General features: G+C 57.9%; 1 protein-coding gene across 5 annotated transcripts in view; it reads left to right on the top strand.

The window, feature by feature from the left end:
* The first annotated feature begins 6,980 nt into the window (after positions 1 to 6,980).
* The window catches only part of LOC123017863 (nascent polypeptide-associated complex subunit alpha, muscle-specific form-like), a 72,565-nt gene continuing 58,600 nt past the window's right edge, over positions 6,981 to 20,945 (top strand). For all 5 annotated transcript variants that reach the window (XM_044419485.1, XM_044419488.1, XM_044419487.1 and 2 more), the window contains exons 1-5: positions 6,981 to 7,076; positions 7,480 to 7,587; positions 8,568 to 9,264; positions 10,028 to 10,198; positions 11,150 to 15,280. In XM_044419485.1, coding sequence (XP_044275420.1) covers positions 7,522 to 7,587; positions 8,568 to 9,264; positions 10,028 to 10,198; positions 11,150 to 15,280 — 5,065 coding nt within the window. In that variant the 5' untranslated portion in view covers positions 6,981 to 7,076; positions 7,480 to 7,521. The remainder of the gene's footprint in view (positions 7,077 to 7,479; positions 7,588 to 8,567; positions 9,265 to 10,027; positions 10,199 to 11,149; positions 15,281 to 20,945) is intronic.

The raw sequence follows: 20,945 nt of genomic DNA, 5'->3' as shown, positions 1-20,945 counted from the left end.
ATATCTGCCCTGAATATATAAATGTTTAAAGTTGACAGTACTAGGAATAGGTCATGCCCATTCCCCAGTGCTTGGATCTCCTCCAAATGGGGGGTGAAGGATCTTCAGAGGACAGTAGAAATCAAACGGCCTTTCACATCCTCGTTCTGGGCAAATGGAGGTGAGGAGGTGGGTGCAGTGTGCCGGATCATGTCCACACGTCGAGCAGGACGCCTGCTGAATTGGCCATTGACCTCAGGCAGTCCATGTGGTTCCTTTTCCTTAACTGGTGCCTGGGAATTAATTTGCCATTGCTCAGAAAGCAGACTGTGCTTTAGCTGCCGTGGACGCTGCAGCCGCTGCACCCTGCCTGCCTGAGCGCCCGCCACGTGCGCCGTCCTGCTCTGGGCCGCTCTTCGTGCACGGCGGTTGCTGCGTGTCACGGAGCATGAAACCGTCGGTCCGGTCGTTCTCCCCGGCGTCTTGGCTCGAGGGGCTGGCTGGACGCTCAGCGGAGCAGCCGCCATTGCCAGCCTGTTTGCACAGTGGCCCCTGTGAGCAGAACCCCTTTGCTGTTCCCCTTTCACGCCACGGTTGGTTCGAAATACCTCGTGCGTTCTGGTTTAGGGCTCAGGAAGAAGGATGAGTAGGCAGACTGCAGTCATTAAACTGAATTACGTTCTGTCTGCAAAGATTTAGAAGGCTGCCTTAAGTTTGCTCTTACTGCCTTAAAACGGGAAGCATAAGCAGAGTCCTTGGACGTTCCACAGGAAATGGTCAGTACCACTTCCTCTAGCACAGGGCTGGGCAACTTGCAGGACAAAACCTCCGGAGGATTCATAACTCCCAGGATCTCGTGGGCAGTGCTGGCCAGGGACTGATGTGTACTGCAGGCCAGAATATTCGGAGGGCCACAGGTTGCTAACTTGTCACAGCCGCTGCGCAGGACTCGGCTTTGACTCCACACAAAGAAACCAGCTACCTTTATTAATGGCATCGGTCCTGTCCAGGCCGCGTGAATCTGCATAGAGAAAAAACAGAAGGAAGCCAACATCTGGAAGGGCCCCCTTGCCCGCTGGTCTCCCTGCATGTGTTGGGAGGAAAGGAAAGGGCCGGAACACGGTCTGTTTGAATGCAGTTGTTCCCAGGTTCAGGATGGTTGAACGGAGCTATAGTGTGATTCACTTCAGATGCTAGGAGTTGTGTGAAGCCTGAGCTCACCGGGCACTGGGAGCACTCTGGGAGAGCTGACACAGTGAGTGTCCGTGGGGCAGTCCTCAGTTGCCTTGTGACCTCCGCTAAAGGGTCCAGTTGAAGTTACAGAAATGTACAAACCCCAGCCAGGTCTTTGGGGTTCTTGCCTTGCGTTACATTCCATCTGTACGTGACTCATTGCGGAAGTACAGAAGCATAGTTGCTCAGTAACAATGATCCAGGAAAGCTGGATCCCATGGGATTGTGGTGCGGAACCAGACCATGGCGATCACCCCCCGCCCCCCGTCACCACAGGCTCTGCCTTCCAGGGTGCAGATACAGCGTCCCCGTGAGGCGGCCGTCCAGCTGATGCTTGCGTATCTCCAGTGAAGGAGGACCGGCAACACCTGAAGGAGGGTGTTCTGTGCCGAGGAGCCCTTGCTGTTAAGAAGCTTGTGCCAATATTGGGCTGAAATCTCCTTCCTTGCAGTTCTTAATCTATCCTAAGTTAAAAACTCCCCAGAATTCCTTATCGGTGTTTGCAGGATGGTGTCTCAGAATGAGCACCCTGAGAGGACCCCTTGAGATCTGATGGTATAAAAGAGCCCTGAAGTGGAAATGCGACTCAACTTTATATCTATTGATTTTTTAAAATTGGCATTTAAGGTGAGGAGAGTGGGTGAATTACGACTGCAGTGGTTTCTCCTTGTGCATATATGTCATTACTGCCCAGAAGTCAGAACTGTGCTGGTCCGGAGAGGCTGGTCCAGGGCATGAGGCACTCGCTTCCTTGGCCGGTGTCAGTTTCCCTTCTCCCTGCTCCCCGGTTCGGCAGCATTTAGCTGTTTGTCTGCATAACCTGATTTTTCTTTATCATCATGAAATTCGAGCTCCGGGCGCGTTTTTGTCCTGGCCTCCTTTGGAAGCATGGCCTGTGCACATCTCTGGCTGCTCAGCCACAAGGGAGACACTCGTTTTGGAAAAGTCATTTTGTCTGCAAGGGGGTCTCTGGGGCCGCTTCCTTGCTTGGCTGCCTCTGTCCAGTCAAGGATGTAATAGAATTCCTGGCACAGGCTAAAAAGATGGATGTGCAGATGGTCTGAAAACTGCGTGGAAGTGACAGGTTGTCATTATTACCTTGCACGCACCTGCATGCACCCATACCTGCCCCTCTTACGGACAGAGTTTTTTCCTTGTTCCGTCTGAGGGAGTATCTGCTTATTCAGGAAACTTTATTAAAAGTACTCTTTTTTCCAACTTTCATCAGTTTGGCTGGATGACAGCAAGTGCATTTCCCTGAGACATTTCTGTGTGGATCAAGGGTTCTTATATGCTGAATGAACCCAGCGATCCATTATCAGGGCCTGAACTGCACAGACAAACATCATTTTCCTTTCGTTTTTGCAATCCGATTGCTAAAGGTTGCAAAGGTACAACAAAACCTTCCTCTGAAGGGTTTGAAAAGGAAGAGAACGTTGAGGCTTGCTGGTTAATTGCAGACACAGGTACCAAACCGTCGCCACTCAGATGCCTTTGCCATGCATGTTTGATGTTGATCCATATTTTGCCAATCCACTTCGAACAATGGTTTCCCATCCTAGTTTGTGACTGTTGACTGTGATGCAACACTTAACCATGATGAAGCATAAGGTCTGCTCTGAGCCCGTCTTGCTGATGGGCAGAGTGCAAGATCTGTGCACATGAGCTTCCCCTCTCCAGGACAATATGTCATTGAACGAGTTTGCAATTGATGCCTTGTCAGGCCTGGGCCTAAGTATTTTGAGGTCTGAAGCAGAAAACCCAAAATCTCTCTCCTCCTTTCCTACCTGCCTGAGTAGCAGCAGCAGCAGCAGCAGCAGCACACCCAGCAACATTGATTTACACAACTGCACACTCGCTGCTGTTGGACGGTGCCTCCGGTCAGCTGCCTGAAGCAGCTTGCTCTGTGAACGTGTGGCTGGTCCTGTCCTCCTCCTCATGCTCTCTTTATTATTCCTGCTTTGCATTTATACCGCCCCTTTCTTCCTCTAGCAAAGGGCCCCAAACGGCTTACAAAGTTCTCTTCCTTTTCATTCATTCTGTCCTCACAACAACAACCCTGTGAAGTAGGTTAGGCTGAGAGGCAGGAACTGACCACAGTAGCCTTAATGGCCGAGCGGGGTCTAGCACCCGGATCCCCCGAGCCCCAGCCCACTTCACCACCACCCCACACTGGCTCTCTGGTAAGCAACAGAAACAAGAGGTTTAAACCCTTGAACTGGCTGCATTTTTGCTTGTCGGGTCATAAGTGGTACAAGTCTGAGCTGAGGCAAGACCGACCTGCGAGGGAGTGAAAAGAAAGGGGGCAGGTGAGAGCTGGAGGGTTTCTGTGTTTCCCCACCTTTCACTGGAAGAACATCTACAAGCAGGTCCTTTGCTAGCACTTTTAACCCATTAAATAATACCCCTTTACTTCTGCTGAGGTGTGTCAATTGTAACGGCAGTGGGAAATGCTTAGTGTGTGGGCATTTCTGGACTCCCTGGTGTGGGTCCTCGCCTAAGTGGAACCAGTTGGGAGGAACCGCAGCAGGAGCCCAGAATCCTCCGTTCCCAGAATGTTGCACAGAAGAGTCCCTGCCTCCTTTGCAAGCCTGCCTTACCCTTATCGAAAGGTGCTGTACCTCTTCAGTGGAAGGGAAGGTTGGACAGAAAAACGGCCCTGCAGCATGCAAGACTGACCCTGACTCCCGGATCCTTTCTTGACTGCCAGGGAGCCAACATTGAACTGTCAAAAGTCTGTAGATCGCCCTTCCCCAGCCAGGTGTCCCCCAGATGGGGTGGGCTGCATCTCAGCTGAAAACACCTGGAAGGGCATCAGATAGCGAAAGAAGGCAGCCTTAGACTAAAGCTCTTCCTAGCGTTGCTGGATAGGGGCCTCCCCAGCCCTCTTTTCCACAGCACCGGGTGCTCCTTGTGGCAAACCATCTGTGGGGGGCCCGTCAGCTTTCCTGAAGCTCCGTGTCCTCCCACCCCATTGTTCTGGTGTTCTGCACCTCTCCTTCGTGGCTGCTGCTGGCCACCAGGGATACTGTCCGCAACCATTGCAGGTTGCAAGAGCCGGGTCACGGAAGCATCTTGCGCTGGCAGGCCTTGGGCCTTGCGGTCCCAGCATCGTCCACGACTTTGGGTGTTGGAGAAAGGCCTTTGATATCTGCCGATTCTCCCTTAGAGCCTTTTAAGATGCACCGAGAAGATGTCCTGTCCGACCTGCTGCTGCTTCCTCAGGAAATGACGAATGTGCCGCCTTTCAGTGCGTATTGTGGAGCTCCGGAAGAAGTCCATGGTACCGTTTTTCATTGTGCTTGCCCGTTACGTAACACCACCTTCTTCAAGTGCCACTAAGGAATTCTTCTGCATGGCTAACATCTCTCTTCCTCCTCCGTTGCTTTGAAACACTCATTAACAGCAGAAAGGGCTGAGGGACATAATCTGCTTCTTCACTTCGAGACAGACTTTCCAGTCTTCAGTGGGTCTTGGAGACGGCATGCCTTCCATCCGGGGTGGGACTGGGCTTCTGCAGCCATGGGCTCTTTTCTGGCTGAAGATTCTAATTTGTGGGCGAAGCTTTCTGTTTCCCGAGAATTAAATCCCCCCTTTCCAGTCTGTTGTCCTTTTGTCTCTATACCTCTGCAGCGTCCCAGATACTCCGGCCCTTTCTCTTCTGTGCAGCCTGTAAGATGAAACTCCCAGCTCTCTGCAGCCAGAATAAAATGAAGCTACGCTGATTTACTGGTGCAGCGTTTTATTTGAGGCATGGGGAGCCTCCTGATTTAATCCTTTCTTCCCAGTCCGGTGCCCGCTGGATGTGTTGGACTGCAGCTCTTTCCATGCTGGCTGGAAAGGATGAAACTTGCAGTCCAGCACATACATCTTACTTATTTTATTTCTGCCCTGCCCAGGGCACGTAGTCTTTGGGTAGTCTTTGGGCAGACTACGACAGCACGTAAAATACAATAAAAATGAAATATAAAATACAGGTAAGATTAAAAAATAATGGAATTGCAGCACGTCATTTTAAAGGCCATATTTGAAATGGAAAGGAGCTGGAGAGCCCAGAGCCCAGTCCGTGCCAGTCCCTGCAGTCTGTTGCAAGGGGCCGGGAAGCGTGGGGAAAGGGTACCTGGTGGTGCAGACCTGCCTGTTTCTTACAGCACCTTATGGAGCTGCAGGAGTGCCTGAGCAGCCCCCACTGGGACCCCCACACCCTCCTGCCAGTATCTTTGGCCCTCTGGCCTTCCTTGGTGCAGATTCAAGTGTGGAGACTCTGTGGAACCAGAATGAAGCAGGTGAGCCCACGCTGATCTGCTGCAGCCGTGGAAATCAGCCAGGCTGGAGGGGAACCGGCCGGGAAGCCAAGGTGGGCGGCTGGGCAGGTGGAGCAGCGTGCCAAATACAGCTGCCGGACGAAGCACGCAGGCCTGGCTCGAGAGCTAATGCTAATGCTGGCGAGGGAAGTAGCCGCCCTGCTGCTCCTCTGCGGGGAGAGAACGGGGTGGCAGATGGGAAGTCAGGCGGCACCCGTGGGGCTAAATTCAGTCCCCCCATACCCGAGCCAGTTCTTTAGCTGACTTGGGCGTGTTCCAGGTAAGCCCGGCAAATGGAAGGGACCCTGTGCGAGCCCGGTATGAGCGACAGCCCCAGCCTGGGGTAGCTTGACCTGGGCCGCAAAGGCCCTTCTGAGAAGCCCCCGTCTCAGAAGGTGGGCTTTCATCAGGGCGCCTGCTCACTCTTTCCCGTAGCACCGGCTCAAGAGACGGGACCTCCTGAAGATTTCTGGTTGGGCGCACAGCACTTAGTGGCGGAGGGACAGGGAGCACCTTTCTTTGAGCTGCCAGGTAAAGGCCAGGAGCGTGCAGGGGGTCGGTGCTGCTTGCGCAGGAGCACGGCGGGTTCCCGCATCTCCGCAGAGGACGACAAAGACGCCTTTGAGAAGCGGGGAGTGGGCCGCTCTTGACTAAGCCCTGCTGGCTCTGGAAGTCTGTGCTGGGACTGACCCTTGCGCTCTCGACCCCGGAGGATGCAAGTCCCACAGCCTGTCCGATGCCCCTTCCAGATTCGTGGTCGCAGCAGCGGCCGTCTTCTCCCAGCTGAGGGCAGTTGTCCCTCTGGCTCCCGCTTTAGTTTCCAGACAACGCTTGGTTTTCAGAGAGGCTGCTGCAGCAGGAAGCGTCCGGGAAGCCCTTACTATTTTGGAAAGGAGTTCCTGCCAGTCATCGCAGCCTTGCTGCTGGTCCCAGAGGCTTACTTAGAGAATGTGGTACAAGTGGGGAGGCCAAGAGAAGGGGAGCGAAGCGGGCGGGAAGAGCAGTGGGGCATCAGCCGGTGCTTCCCCGAATCCTCTGCATTTTACCTAAGGTGATAAGGTGTTCCGGCCCCCTTCTGGATCCTGCTCTCTGTCCCTGTCTTCCTGCATCCCACTTAAAATGGGGTGCAAGGCGATGACCCCACACCGAGCCACCAGAGGCCATCCATTTCCCCGCCCCACCTTGCTCCGATCCACCCATCCCAGCAGAGACAGTTGAGTTCCTCTTCTCTTCTCTTGAAAGGATAGGACAGGAGGAGAGCTTTGCCTGAGAGAACGGCAGCACCTCCACCTGTCGGCACACCTGAGGAGATCTTTCAATGGTCTTTGATTGTCCCGTGTTCAGGTCTTCTCTATCAGATCATTTTGAAGTGGAGGTTTCACTTTAGGGTTCCCATCACGTAGAGCTTCTGGCCTGTGCCCCCCCACCCCCATCTCGTGCGTAAAAGGCTTGCCTCTCTCTTAGTGCCCAGCAAGATCCCTGAAGCAGCAGAGGTCCCCTTGCCAGAAAGTCCTGTCACAGGCCTGAGGGACGTCGAGGAAAAGCAAGCGGTACCAGCAGGTGAAAGAGAACTTTTGAAAAGCTTGCTTTGGCTTTGGGCTCTGCCTCACGCAACGAGGTCGGCAGCGTCTGTGGACACCGTTCACCAGGAGGAGCCTGCAGATGTTGGACCCGCCCTCATCTACTTGGCTGGGGAGCATCTCAGTTGGGGGGAATCGGGGGTGTCCGCCCCGCTTCCGGCCCCCTGGCTCTGAGCGCTCGGGTGGATCGGCACCTGGGCCGCGCTTGGGCGCTGCGGATTGTCGGGCCGGCCCCAGTGGTGGCTCTGGATGAGCTCCACCTCCCGGGCAGGCGGCATCGCTTCCCTTTTCTCCCATGCCCACCCGCTTCATCCTGTTTGCAGGCCCCAAAAGTGGATGGTGGGAGGAGTGAGACATTCTTCTGTCTGTTTTGGTTTCTGTAGCTTCTCCTCGAGCAGGCGGCACCGGCCCCGTTCCTGCGATGAATGAGTTTCTGGGCCTCGAACCCTCCTTTGACCACACATTCCTTCCTCCCAAAGACCCTTTCGCAGGTAAGCCTGCGCATGAGACTTCCCTGGACGTGCTTAGCTGCCACATTTCAGCCCCGCATTTCCCTCCACGGTGGGGTACATGCTCCTCCTTTGCGCCCGTGTTCAGAGCAGCCCTGTAAGTTCGACCAGGCTGAGCGCCAGGAGCTGCGCAGTCACCCAGTGGGCTTCGTAGAGGAGGGGGGACCTCAGCCCAGGTCTGCCCGGCCTCAGGGACTCCTGGTTCCACCAGGAGATGCTCCTGGAGATCCTGCAGGCACCAAGGGGACCCAAGAACCGTCCTGCCAGAAGTGGCGGTGGCGTCAAGAACCGGGGCGTGCTTGTCGTTCCCACTTCTGCGCCCCGTCTCGCACCTTGCGCTCCAGGACCCCCAGCAAGGTGTGCCTTCGGAGGTGCTGGAGATCCAGGCAGGAGCGGAGCTGCCCACCGGTGGCTCCGCCATCTCTTCGAGGCGGCCTGGTGCCCCTCGGACACCGGCTGTGGCTCCCCGCCAGGACAGCCGCACTTCTCCTGCACGCATCTGGGGAGGGGGGGGTGCCAGCTTGGGGAAATCTCTCCAGGACCAAAGGTCGGCTCCAGGCAGCTTTCCTCCGCTTCGGGGAGAGCAGCAGAGGCCCTCTCCCGAGAGCTGGGGGTCTCCAGACCAGGCACCCGTTTCAGGGCCAAAGGGGGGCTGGGCTTGCCTCTGCCAGCCTTTAACTCCAGGCACGCACCATCCGGTTCAGCCGGTCATTTCCGTGCTGCCTGCGAAACGCTCGCGGGCAGAATGCGAAAGGGGCGCCCGCCTGTTCTTCCTGCCCAGCAGCAGGCGTGTGCCCACGGCCCGCTTGTGGCCGCACGGTGGCTCAGCCCAGGCCGGACGTGTGGGTCCTGCCCCGTGGATCCCGGATCAGCTTCCTGAACTGGCGGGGGCGGGGCGGCGCGAGGGTGTCTGCGCGCCCTGCAGATGGGAAAAGGCGGTGTGCTCCTTTTTCTCGCAACAGATTCCCCAGGAGCCGCTGTGGCACAGGAGCAGAAAGCAAAGGCCACGGACTCCGCGGGCCCTGCCACGGGCAGCCCTCCTGCGCCGGAGAAGCAGGAGGGGGGCAAGCCTGCACCCGGCCGCCACGAGGAGGAGGAGGGCACCAGCCAGCCCTGCCCACAGGAGCAGCCCCAGCCCAGCAAGCCCCTTCCCAGTCCAGAGGTGGGAGGCAAGAAGGCTTTTCTCAGTCATCAGGAGGAGGAGGAGGTGGCCGCCGAGCCTGCCCTGCAGAAAGCCGCCGAGAGCAGGCCCCCCCCTTGCCCCCTGCACGGAGAAGCAGGAGAGCCTGCTGCCCGGCCCCAGAGCAGAGGAACAGGCCGTGCCTCCTGCCCCGCATGCGGAGAAGGTCGCCGAGAGCGCCGCCGCCGCCGCCCAGCACGTGCAGGAGGGGGCCGACGCACCCGCCCCTTCCCCGACAGGCCGAGAATCTGCGCCACTGCCCACCCAGCACACCAAGGAAGTGGAAGGCGGCCAGCCCGGAGGATCGTGGGAGGAGGCTGCGTCCTTCTCCTTCCCCAGCCAGCCTGTGGAGCCCCTTCCCGGGCCAAAGAAGCTCGCTGAGAAGGACACGCCGCCTCCCGGTGCACCTACTGGGAAGCCAGAGGAGGCCGAGCAGCTGCCGCTGACTCCGCCTGTGGTGCATCTCCCCGAACTTGCAGGTAAGGCAATGGGCTTCTGTTCCTTCCTTAGGAGTGTCACCCGGCGGGACGCTTGGGCAAGTGCCTTGTGTGCCGCGGCGGCGGTGCCAGCGGCCCGCATCGTTCTGCCGGCATCGTCTGAGAGCCGGATGCCCTGATCCGGCAGGTGAGCAGGCCCATCGCTGCCATGACGGCAGTTCCGGACGGCACCCGGGCCCGCCTTTCCCAAGCGGCTGTCGCCTAGATGTTCCGGACTGCAGCTCCCATCGTTCCCAGCCAGCGTGGCTAACACGCCCACATGGCCTCCCCCCGAGCCCACATGCCCGGGGAAGACCCTTTTAAGAGCAGCGTTGGTGCAGTTTTAGAATTTGGCCCTGCTGGTGCCTTTTCTCCCTGGCTCCATTCTGTGTCCAGCTCATGGATTTTCATTCATTCATGCATTCATTCACTTTTCGAGTTATATCCTGCCTTTTTCCTACAAAGGGCTCAAGGTAGCTGACATCATTCTCCCCCTCCATCTTATCCCCACAACAACAACCCTGTGAGGTAGGCTGGGCCGAGAGTCTGTGACTGGCCCAAAGGCACCCAGTGGGCTCCATGGCCGAGCGGGGACTCAAACCCGGATCGCCTGAGTCCCAGTCCCACGCTCTCGACCACTGCGCTGCACTGGCACTTTAGGCTGTTGCTGTCCTCGAGGGCTCTCGTGTCGTGTGAGCTTGAGAGACTGGCCGAGGAGCGTCCCCTCCTCGCGACTGCCATCTCTGTACGCTTTTGTTCCTGGCAGAACCAAGGGGATCCGTGTCCCCAGGAGAGCCCAGCGCCGGCCTGAAAGAGCCTCCGGCAGAAGAACCCCACCTCACTCCCGTGGACACGTCCCCACCAAAGGAAGTGCCCGAGCCTCCCCCCGTGCAGCCCCTGGCGCCGTCCCAGGAACAGCCCCCCCAGGAACCTGCAGGTAGGCAGTGGTGGGGAGGAGCCGGGCGCCACCCCCCCTTCTCTTGCACTCCGTCCTGCTGCTCCTGCCTCCTCCAAACCGCGTCTCCCCTTGCTTCCAGAGGGGCACCCCCCCCCTCCGGGACCGGGTGGGCCATGAGAGGCTGCCTCCAGCTTCTTCCTCCTCCTCCTCAGTCCCAAGTCCTGAGCATCTGACGTCACACTGGTAGCCAGGTTAAACGTGGGCAGGTTTGCCAAGGCCCGCCCCCTTCTTGCTGTGTCTGGTACGTCAGGTTTTGCACCGTGGTTCTGGGAACCAGGGTCTTAATTCCTGATATTGGCAGGTAGGCCAGCGCTTTTCTCTTGGACCTCTTAATTTTACAGCTCTTCCCCTGAAATTTGCAGGACTCCCACTGCCGAACTGCGGGGTGAGTCGGGACCCAGCTGTGCAAAGATGGCGTTGTGGTTTCTCCCATGAATGAGAAACAGAGTCCATCCATCTACATCCAACTCCTTTGCTCCCTGGCCTTCTGTTAATTGTGTGTCCACCTCCCTGCCTTTTCCATCTAGTTGGGTCCCTGCTCTGCCATGACTTGCCGCATACCCATTTCCTGCCGGGGGAAGTTCTGTATTTCTAGAACTCTTGTCTCTCTACCCAGCCTTTTCGGTTCTAAGAGAAGTAGCACAGCGGGCCCCGAAATTCATTTCGGAAGGTTTAATGACTTTCTGGGCTTAAGAGTGTTGCTCAAATAATGCTGGACGTAAAACCAAGAATTTGTCTCTGATGTGTGACGGAAGTGGAAGAAATGATGCATAAAATCCACCACGGTGAGTGAGTGCTTATCTCACCCCCAGATCTGCATCATTAAGATGAGAGTTGGTACCAGTGTAGATAATGAGCCATTTGGAGAATCCCAAAAGTTGCTCTTGGTGAATAATGCTCCAGTGCTTGAGCAGACTTCCTGTATTCCAGGTGTGCCTCCTGCCCAAGTAAGACAAGCTAATAAATCCAGTGACCACCACAGGTTTGGCAGAGCAAAACCTTCCCACGGGACAGTGGCAGACACCCCGGAGGAGCTCCTGGTTGGTTCCCCGGCCCAGGAGAGCCGTGCCCAAGGAGGGGAGGCTTCTGCCGCTGCAGAAGGCGGCTGTGCTTCCGGGACGTCCCCGCGGAGCAGAGCCTCTCACCGGAAGGCAGCCGGCCAGCCGCTGGAGTGTGCAGAGGCTCCCAGGGATGTTCTGCGAGAGGGGTGGGAGCTCGAGGCTTCGGCGGCGTTGAAGAAGAAGAAGAGGAAGCAGAAGCAGAAGCGGAGCCAGCAGCCGAGGGCTGTGGAGCCTTGGGAGGACAGCTGCGAACGGCCGAGAGCCCCGAAGCCCGAGGTCCCCTTTTCCAAATCCCCCGAGAGCGCCAAAGAGATCTCGAGCACCTCCAGAGAAGTCCTGGAGAGGAACACTTGCAAGCATGAAGGGGATTTGCGGTTCTCGGATCCCTTGAGCTCTCCGCCAGTTCCCGCCGGAGTGCCAGCCCAGCCGACCGCAGACCCTCCCAAGCCCACCTTCGATGCGAAGGCAGGGGAAGCTGGCGGAACAGAAGCTGTGACTGGTGCTGGCTCGACGGTGCTGGCTCCGTGCCGGAGGGAGGAGCCTCCTGAAGGGCAGCTGAAGCACCATGCCAGGCAGAGCAAGCCAGGCGGCAGCCCCGTCTCGCCGCCCGCGCAGGCCAGTCCTGTGGAACCGGGTCCCTTTGCTGCAGGCAGGCCGTCTCAGAGCCAGTCCCCCTGGACTTTGGGCCCTGATGCGTCCACTTTGGAGCCCAAACTGGCAGTGGGAGAGGGGGCGCCTGCAGCCGTGGGTGCGGCGACGGCCCCGGAGGGCCCTGCTCCTGCCGGGGAAACCCTGGCAGAGAAGGCAGAGGAGCCCAAGAAGGGGGGCAAATGCGAGAGGGCCCAGGAGGGAGCTGCCAAACCTCCAGGGGAAGCGAAGGCTGCGGAGGCGGCCAGAGAGAGAGAGCGGCCCACGAAGAGGAAGGACAGGGTCTGCACTGCCTCTGAGCTGCCGCCAGAAGCAAGTCCCCTGCGAGAGCTGTCACCAGGTGATGCGAAGGATGGAAAGTCGGCCGCTGCTTCGTCCGAAGTCCCCTTTGTTCCGGAAACCAAGCCAGATTCCGTACAGCCCCTTGCCCCTGCCAGCACGGGTGGCGGTGCTAAAGAGGCCTTCGCTGGTGCAGACAAGGGAGCTTGCCCCAGTCCTTCCGAACAGCCAGCTGGGCCCATTCCCAGGCCGGGGAACGACCAGCCTAAAAAGAGGGGCAGTGATGGGAAAAGCAAGAGGGCTAGAAATCACCCGGAGCAGCAGCAGCGGCTCCTTTTGGAGGACAAGGACAGTGTGGGCAAGGCTCCTGGTTTGGAGGTGGCCAGGGCACCTGCCGACACCAGTCCGGTGGCCCGAAGCCCTGAGCTGGGCGTCTCCGGCACAGAGGAAGGTAAAGCGGCGCTCAGCTCTGCGGGGCTGGGAGAAAAACCCAAGAAGAGAACCGGCAGTGGGAAGAGCAGAAAGGCGGCAGAGAGGATCTCGTTCGGGCCGCCGTACTTCCCGGAGGTGGAGAGCAGCAGCGTCCACCTCGCCGCTGAAGCAGGTGGGCTGGGCCAAGCTGGAGCGATAACGGAGGACGGCCGAGAAGGGGCCAGCGCCTCACCTGCGGGCGGGCTGCCGGAAGCGGCGGCTGCTGCGGCGGAGGCCCACGCTCCGGCCGCGCCATCCGCGCAGGGGAAGGCCAAGGCAGCGCCGAGCAGGAAGAGCGAGTGGGTGGACTTCCCTCCCTCGGCATACCCCTTCCTCTTGGAAATGCCAGGCAGGCAGATGGCGTGTCCTGCCGCTCTGGAGGCAGCTGCCCAAGCAGAGGGAACCGACAGAGGGAAAGGATCCGGCCCAGCGGGTTCGGAGGGCCCCCCCACTGTGGAGTCCCCCTCCGTGTTGCCAGCCAGCAAACCCAAGAAGAGGACGAGTGACGGGAGAAGCAAAAGGTCTGGGAGGGGCCCGGCCGAGCAGCCGCCCTCGCTGGACTCCGTGCCCGACTTGAGCAAGCCTTCCAAGAAGGCCGATGCACCGAAGGAAGCCGGTGCTGCCGGCGCCCCGCTGCTGGAGCAGCCCGATGACTCTCGCGCCCCACTTCCTGCTGCAAAGCTGGTGGGGAGGACGGAAGAGAAGGAAGGGGATGGCCTCGGCACAGCTACACCAGGTCGCGGCTTGGAGCAGCCTCCCTCCTCTGGCCTCGACAGTCAGGCTTCCCAGGCGTTGCTGCTGACCCAGCCCCGGGAGGCCCCTCTGCCTTACCAAAGTCAGGAAGCCGGTCAAGGTGCCACAGATCTCCTGAAATCGCCCACCCCTCTCCCTGAGCCGGTGCCAGAAGAAGGCAAGAAACGGGGTCCTGAAGGACAGAGCCCCCAGACTCTCGACTGCTTCGATGCGAAGTCCGAACCCACCGGGCCTGCTCCTGTACAGAATGAGGCGGCTAGAGCAGAGGAGCCTCCGTCATCCCGCAGGGGAGGCGAGGAGGAGGGTGTTGGCCATCCCCTGGGGGATGCAGAAGCGGCAGTCCGGGCCCCCGTTGTGCCCCTTGACGAAGCGGCTAGAGGAACAGAGAAGGGAAAGAAGGGAAAGGACGGGTCCAGTTTGGAATGCCCTTTCCTCCTGGGGACCAAGGCAGAGGCAGACGTGGTCCCGGGTGCGGAAAGGGAGGCTCCGCTCAAAGAGCGCGCTCCCCCTCCGAGCCGCAGGGAGGACGGGGGCAGTGGCTCAGACCCTGCGGCTGGGCAGGATCCGTTGGCCACGCCTGCCAAGAGGGGTAGCGACAGGAAAAGCAGAAAGACGGCAAAAGAAGCGGGCGCAGAGCAGCACCCCGAGTTAGCTGGGTTCGGGCAGGCTGTGGAAGAGCTGGAGTTGGTGGATGAGAACAGGAACGTTAAAGGCCTCCCCGCTGAGCATCAGATGCGCTGGGAGGAGAACCCCATGAGCTTGTTTGGCTCCTTTGCGCCACCTGGTTCCGGTGTCTGTGAAGAAGCCGCTTCGAAAAGCTGGGGGCTCGGGTGCCCCTTTTTAGAACGACCCGGCAAGTTTGTTGGTGAGCTGAGCAAGGAGCAGGGTTTGCCCACAGATGTTCTGAGAGGTGCCAGTGAAGGCGAGCAGAAGGAGTGGCGAGAGCTGCAGGCGGATTTGGGAAAGCTAGAAGGGAGAGAGGCCACGATAGAGACTTCTCTCTTGGTGAAAGCAGGCGATGAAACGAGAGAGAAGAGGAAGAAGGGTAAGCGGCCCCCAGCAGAGGGCCTTGCCAGGCAGGACGGAGCAGGAGGGGATCAGGGGCTCCCGTCTGTGCCGGCAGAAGGTAGCGGAGCCGCTCTCCCAAGCCCAGTGCGAGCATCTGGGCCTGGTTCGTTGGACGTGCCAGGGGAAGAGGAATCAAAGATGGCCGCTGGAAGGGAAAGCGGCGTCCCTGCAGCGCCGTTGTCATCCGGTTGGAGCAACGAGGAGGAGGCCACAGTGCTCCGGGATCTGGCAGCCGCCCTCGTTGGCGGCCCCGCGGAGCAAGCGGCCGCAGCGAAAAGCCACCCAGGAGCCGAGCAGAAAGCCGCAGAATGCCTGGGCAGCTTAGGAGGCAAGGCTGGGGCAGATGAGGCCCTGGAGGAAGTCCCTGCGGAGGAAGCGGGTTCTGCGAGTAAACCTGAAGCCCTCTCCGAATGTCCGCAGCTGGAGGATGTGAGCGAGCCGAAGGCCAGCCCTGCAGTGCAGGCGGCCAGCACAGAGGAAGTAGGGCTGCTGAGGGAGGCGGCTGACCTGGTGGACACCCAGCGCCCGGGCTCCAGAGCCGCGGAAAGTGCCGCTGAAAGTGCCGCGTCGGTTCAGCAAGCTGACCGCGGAGACCAGGTGGCCAGAGAGACCAGGAAAGAGGGGAGAGCCAAGGCCCCTCAGCCAATGAAAGGCTACATGAGACCCACCAAGTCAAGAGGCCTTCCTCCTCCTCCTCCTCTGCTGAAGGCTGCTGCTCAAGAGCAAGGCAGGAGAAGGCCCGCCAAGCCCGATGGCCCGGGCCTGCAAAGGCAAGAGAAAGGTGTGTGTTTGCAACCGTGGCCTATCCTCCTACGGCTTGTGTGTGAGAATTGGCTCCTTGTCAGCGCATTGGCATGAGCGCCTAACTGTTAATCCTGCGTCCAACACACAACTGTGCCCGGCATGACTGTGTCTTGGCTGTCTCCTAAGAGCCTGTTGACGATTCTGCTTGCCTTGTTCACTGTGCTAACGGCCAGACGGGGACGATCTGAATTTGTAAACCGAGCTCCGTACCTTATGTTTATGTGCTTCTCCTCGCTTACGTATTTCCTACTCCTACTCACTAATGTTAAAAACCGTTCATTTGCTGGCAGAATAACTTTGCGATGTCACATTGCTTGGAGGCTTCCCATTACCTGAGGGTCAGGTCTTGGTGCATTCAGGTCTTCACCCCCCTCCCCCCCACCCGGTCGTAGATCGAAACCTAAATGGCTCTGAACGCCACCGTTGGCCAGTCCTTTTCTCAAACCGGTTTATTTGACGATTTGGCCCGGCATGGGCATCCTTTCCCAGTGTTGGCAGGAACACGCTCAGAAAATGGTCGACTTGCACGACACGCTCAGTGCAAACCATGCGAAATGAGGCCAACCTCGTGGGACGGTTTCTGGGGCTCCCACTGGGCATCGTGCATGTCGACCCCTCGAGTCGGCTCTGAGGGGCTCTCCACGAACGAAGCCATGCAGCTTGCAGTAGGGGAATGCCCCGCCTCCGAGGTCGCCCGCGGAAAGGGATCCGCACCCCGCACGTGCTTCCGGGGTGTCCGTTCCGCCCCACTCACGCCGCTGTGCAGTGTCAGCAGGCAAAGACGGAAGCCCAGTTTAAATAAGAAGGTTCCCATTGCTCTGCATGCATGTTCTGCGCAGTGGTATGAATCGGATAATGCGGATCTGTTACCTGTTATTGCACTAGTTATACAACAGCATTATATAGGAGGGGGTTCTCTGTATAGCTGGCCTTTTTATTAACTTTAGGACATGTTACAGGAGATACGGCTCAATGGGTAGTTTTGCTAGTTACATGTGTTATTTAGGTCAGTACTACCCAAGATATTTTTTAGAAGAGAGTCTTACTATTTATAGCTGTTAAAAATGAATTTATTTCATCAATATTTAGCCACCTTGAGAAGGATTGTCCAGGGTCCGTCCGTGATTCTCTTGGGAACGTAAGCGAAGCCATGCTGGATCAAGCCAGTGGGCCATCCAGTCCAGCACTCCATTCACACGGTGGCCAACCAGCTGCTCCAAAGAGCCCTCCGGCAGGACGGGTGCAGCAAGCGTTCTGCCTGCCCCGGCTCCCCAGCGAGGGGTGCATGCAGGCATGCTGCCCCAATAACGGAGGCAGCACGTGGCCGCCAGGGCTGGCATGGATTGATAGCCTTTTCCTTCACATGTTTGGCCAGCCCCCCAAATTGGTGGCCCTCCAGATTCCTTCCTTCATCTGTTCTGAGCCTCCCCCTGTCTGTTTCATGGAATGCCCCCTTTGGGTTCGAGTGTTATGGGCGAGGCAGGCATTTCTCTACCCCTCGCGCAAGGCAGGTTTCACTGGGGGGAGCATCCAGGTGCTTGGGAAGGCAAGAGACAAGAGCAGGCTGGGCCTAGAAGTTCTGAGGTGCTGTTGCCTTCGAGGCCACTCTCTTCATCTTCACCCCACCCCTGCAGTGACGTCCCTTTCCCCCTGGAACCCCCACTGTTCATGCGTGAGCAGTGGGGCCATGCCTGCAATGGGGCAGACTACGAGGGTGTCTGAAGAGGGCAAGCTGAAAGCGCACAGAAGAGCTAAGGGACCTTCCTTGGCCATCTTCTGCCTTGCCCACTCGATCTAGACTGGCCCGTGGGGAGAAAAACACGCTCAAGGGCCCTGGTAAAGCAGTTGGCAGGATGTGTGGCCTAGTAAAAGTTTCCCCGAGTACCAAGTGACATAAGGGTTTTTAGAACCCTTTTGAAGCCCATTACTGCCAAAACTGCCTTAAATGAACGAACGTACAAAACGGCATTCTCTAGGGCTAGACCATTTAGCTCCAAACATTTCCTTTGGGATGTTGAATAGCCTCAGATTTCCATCCAGTGGCTCCTCCATAGTCCTTCCAGCAAATGGGGTGCAGGAAAACGCCTTTCCTGCATGAATTCTGGTGCTGGCACTCGGCAAATTGAGTTGATGTCGTTCGACCAAATATTTCATCAGCGTGCGCGGAAGAAAGATTCGGTGAAAGAATGAGCCAGCCTGGCCTTGATGTTTTGCTCCGGTTCTGAGGCATTTTCTATCTTTCATGAGTGTTGCATAATCCATAAAGTCGTTCTGTTTTGGTGGAAGTGCTGTTCCCTGCACGAGCTTGCGACTGCAGAGGTGCATGCGTGTTTCCTGCATGGGGGTGCAAAATCGAGGAGTGGCGGGGCCGAAAGCAGGGCCGTCTTCTGAAAAATGGGAAACTGGGCTGCTTGGAACATTTCTTCCTTTTTTTGTTTTGTTTTCTTGGTAAGCGGCTGCATTAAATAGGGACGTGAGCAAATCCAGGAGCCTGCTGCTAATCAGAAAGGGCAGCCCTAAATGAGTAATCCCTGTAGGGAGCTGGACTGCGGATCACACGGCGTATCCCAGGACTCCCGTCCGCTTTGCAGCATCCCTTCCGGGAGGGCTGGGGCATTCCGAAGGCATGGCATTCATTTCAGTGGCTGGAATAACTCTCTCTCCTCTGGAGGAACATCCCCCCGGATGGAATATGTGCTGGCGGTTTGTTAGGGAGGTTGGAGTTGGAGTTAGAACGCCGCCGCTGTCAGTTTGGGGTTGACAGGGTGGCTAAGTGCCCTTGCCGGACTGGTCCCTCTGGCGTGCCTCGAGGCACCCTGGACAGTTGGCTAAGTGTGAGACAGCACAGAATTTGTGGGGGGCGGGGAGATGCCAGGAGCGGAGAGTAACCATGGAGCAGGCTGCCCGGAATGAGTTTTGTTATAATTGCCCTTCGCCACTCGGGAAGGAAGAACCTGCCGTCAACTTAACGGGATCAGAGAACAGGCCAGTGGGTGGAGAGCTCTGGACCTGGCTGCCGGTGCGAGTGCTTCACAAGAAGCGCCGCCGCCCTTTCCGGCCCGGCTGGCCTGCCGCCTCTCCTTGACCGTTCTCCTGCCTCTGGCAGCAGCGAGCACCCGGTGCTGCGGAGAGCGGTTCGTGAGGAAGGAATGAGGCCATCGAGCCAGACGGCCCTGGGTCACCTGCCAGCTCGCAACGGGGCAGAGCATCTCCAGCTGCGAGGCCTGTCGCCTGTTCCCGGGTCTCCGGCAGCTCCCTCGGAGGAGGTTTCTCCCCCTGGGAAACACCCCACGCTGTGTTGCCCCGCGCTCCTGCAGGAGCTTCTGCCACAGCAGCCGTGTGGGTTTTCAGAGCATCCACCACCACCAGCCAGGCAGGCTCAAGATGCGCTGGCCCACAGCCATGCGGGCTGGGGTGATGGCGCCTGTCGTCCGATGCAGCTGGAGGGCACGTGGTTGTGCAAGTCGATTTTAGAACGCAGTGTTCAGGACCCCGTGAGTGGTTTTGGGGCCCTCTGGGCTGTGGCATCACCGAAGCTAAGCAGGTACAGGCCCCTTCATTTTGCGGGGACGGGAAACCTCTTTAAGACCATGTAGGTGGGCAAAGCATGCAAAACTCCCCCCCCCCCCGGAATGGTCACAGCACATGGCTGCTGCCCACGTCCCTCAGGACATGCTAGACGGACAGGCACAGTCCAGCACCCCACGGCGTGATTCTTGGGAAGGGAGGCCAGACAGCTCCCTGGTTCGCAGGCTTTTCGCAAGATTTGCAGCTTTTCCATTGCAACCCACTGGGTTTCACATTGCCCCGGCTGGCTGGTGCCCCATTTCCTCAAGGCTAGTGCGTGTGGGTCCAACAGGTGAGCTTCGCTCCCTCTGCAAACGTTTTATACAGGCCACCCCGGAGCAAAACGCTTTTCTTCCCACACTGCACGTGGGCAGCCTCTGAATGGTGCTTTTTCACGGCGCAGAGAAGCTGTGGCGGGCTCTCATGCGTTGAAAATGGGGGTGCCTCTGCATTCGTTCTAGGGGTGCAGTACCCCAGCCTCGGGACCTGATGTGACCCTCAGAAGGACCTGCAGGAAGGCACACGCCCAGCCACTGATTTGTGGTCATGTCTGCTTTAGTTCGGTCAGGCTGAGAGTCAGAGAAAGCCCCATGGGGCCACGTGGGGCCCCGAGCTCAGGATCCCCCACTCCCAGACTCTGTGATGCCACGCCGGCTCTCTTGCGGCCTCCCCCTTCTAAAAGGTTGAAATGCCTCTCCCGAGACTTCGCTACTGGCGAGTCATGCTCTGCCCCGCATGATGCTCTTCGTGTATTTTTGTCCTTCCCACCACTGGGAGGTGACATTCCCCCCCCCCGAAAAAAAGCATCTCCAAAACGGAACCCGCCCCCCAGGCAGGTATAGACTTGGCACCCCTGATTCGCACATCAGTAGCCAGCCGTTTTTGTGTGTGTGTGTGTGTGTGTGGTGCCTTGTTTGGCGCCACAGGCAGGAGCGCTGCCGGCCGTGTGCCAGAAGAGCTCAGAGCGGACGTGAAAATTCCGCTAGGTGCGCCAGTCCGTTCCTGCGCTCAGACGCCCGGCTGCCTGGTTGCCTGGACCGCTCGCTGCCTCTCCTGCCCATCGCTACAGTTGCTAGGCGCAGGGTTTTGCGTCCTAGCAAGGGTAGCTATTTTAGTCCCACTTAGCAGGTGGGATAACATGCACCGCACCCCTAAAGCACCGTGCACATTGTTCTGCTTCTGAGCCCGCTGTGGTGGGCACACCGTGCGAGTCAGCTGAGACCCCAGGATTGGACTGGCACCTTCTCGTAGCCCCTGGCCATCCTTGTGCATGGCCGCAGCTTGCTTAGGTAGCAAGCGGGGGTAGAATGGTGTTGTGTCACTTGAGCTCTCAATGCCGAGGGTTGGGAGTGTGCCAATTAATAGACCGGACGCTTGCCCTGTTTTGAAGGTGGGCAGAAGCATTCCGTGCAAGCACTGGTAAAGCTCTGGCTGATTTTCAGCGGGTTGGCATCGGTTTTTGACTCCCGGTTGGTTAGCAATAGCGAGGCTTTTAAAAATAGCAAGACTGTTTGAAAAATGAAGCTGATACAGAGAAGTTGCTGGGAAACTGGGAAGGACAGGAGAAGGTTTTTGTGTGAAAAGACGAAGGGTTCAGTTTTGCATATTATGGATTTGGCCTTTGCTGAGTATTGCCAAATGAGAAGTCCCGGGATTTGGGAAGCCTTTGCCCGCCAGTTCAACCCAAAGCTGATTGATAACACTTCTAACAAAACATATGCCAGGAGCTGTCTGAGGGAGCTCCAGTTTTGGTTTTGTACTAATTTGAAATGAGCTGAGCACAGAGATCTCCAATTCCTTAATGTGATGTCTGTCTTTCTCTCTCAGCCATTTTGCACTTGACTTTTGTCAGGACATCCGATGTCTAGTCTGAAAGATAAAACAAAAACAGCCACTAGGTCCTGCAAATGTGAGAGAAGCCTCCCAGGAGAGAGCGAGAGCGAGAGCGCTTGCATGGTGGGGGCGGGGGGAGAGATGCAGAAATAGGATCCCTCATCTGCAGGCCGAAGTAGCGCAGTCCAGAATTCTGCCGCCTCATACGCTTTCCTGCACCCAGGCGCCCTCCCCTCCCCTCC

Source organism: Varanus komodoensis, unplaced genomic scaffold, assembly GCF_004798865.1.
Source record: "Varanus komodoensis strain SLA01 unplaced genomic scaffold, ASM479886v1 scaffold104, whole genome shotgun sequence".
Classification (NCBI taxonomy): domain Eukaryota; kingdom Metazoa; phylum Chordata; class Lepidosauria; order Squamata; family Varanidae; genus Varanus; species Varanus komodoensis.
Note: the sequence above shows the minus strand (reverse complement) of the source record. Positions and strands in the feature narration are given on the sequence as shown.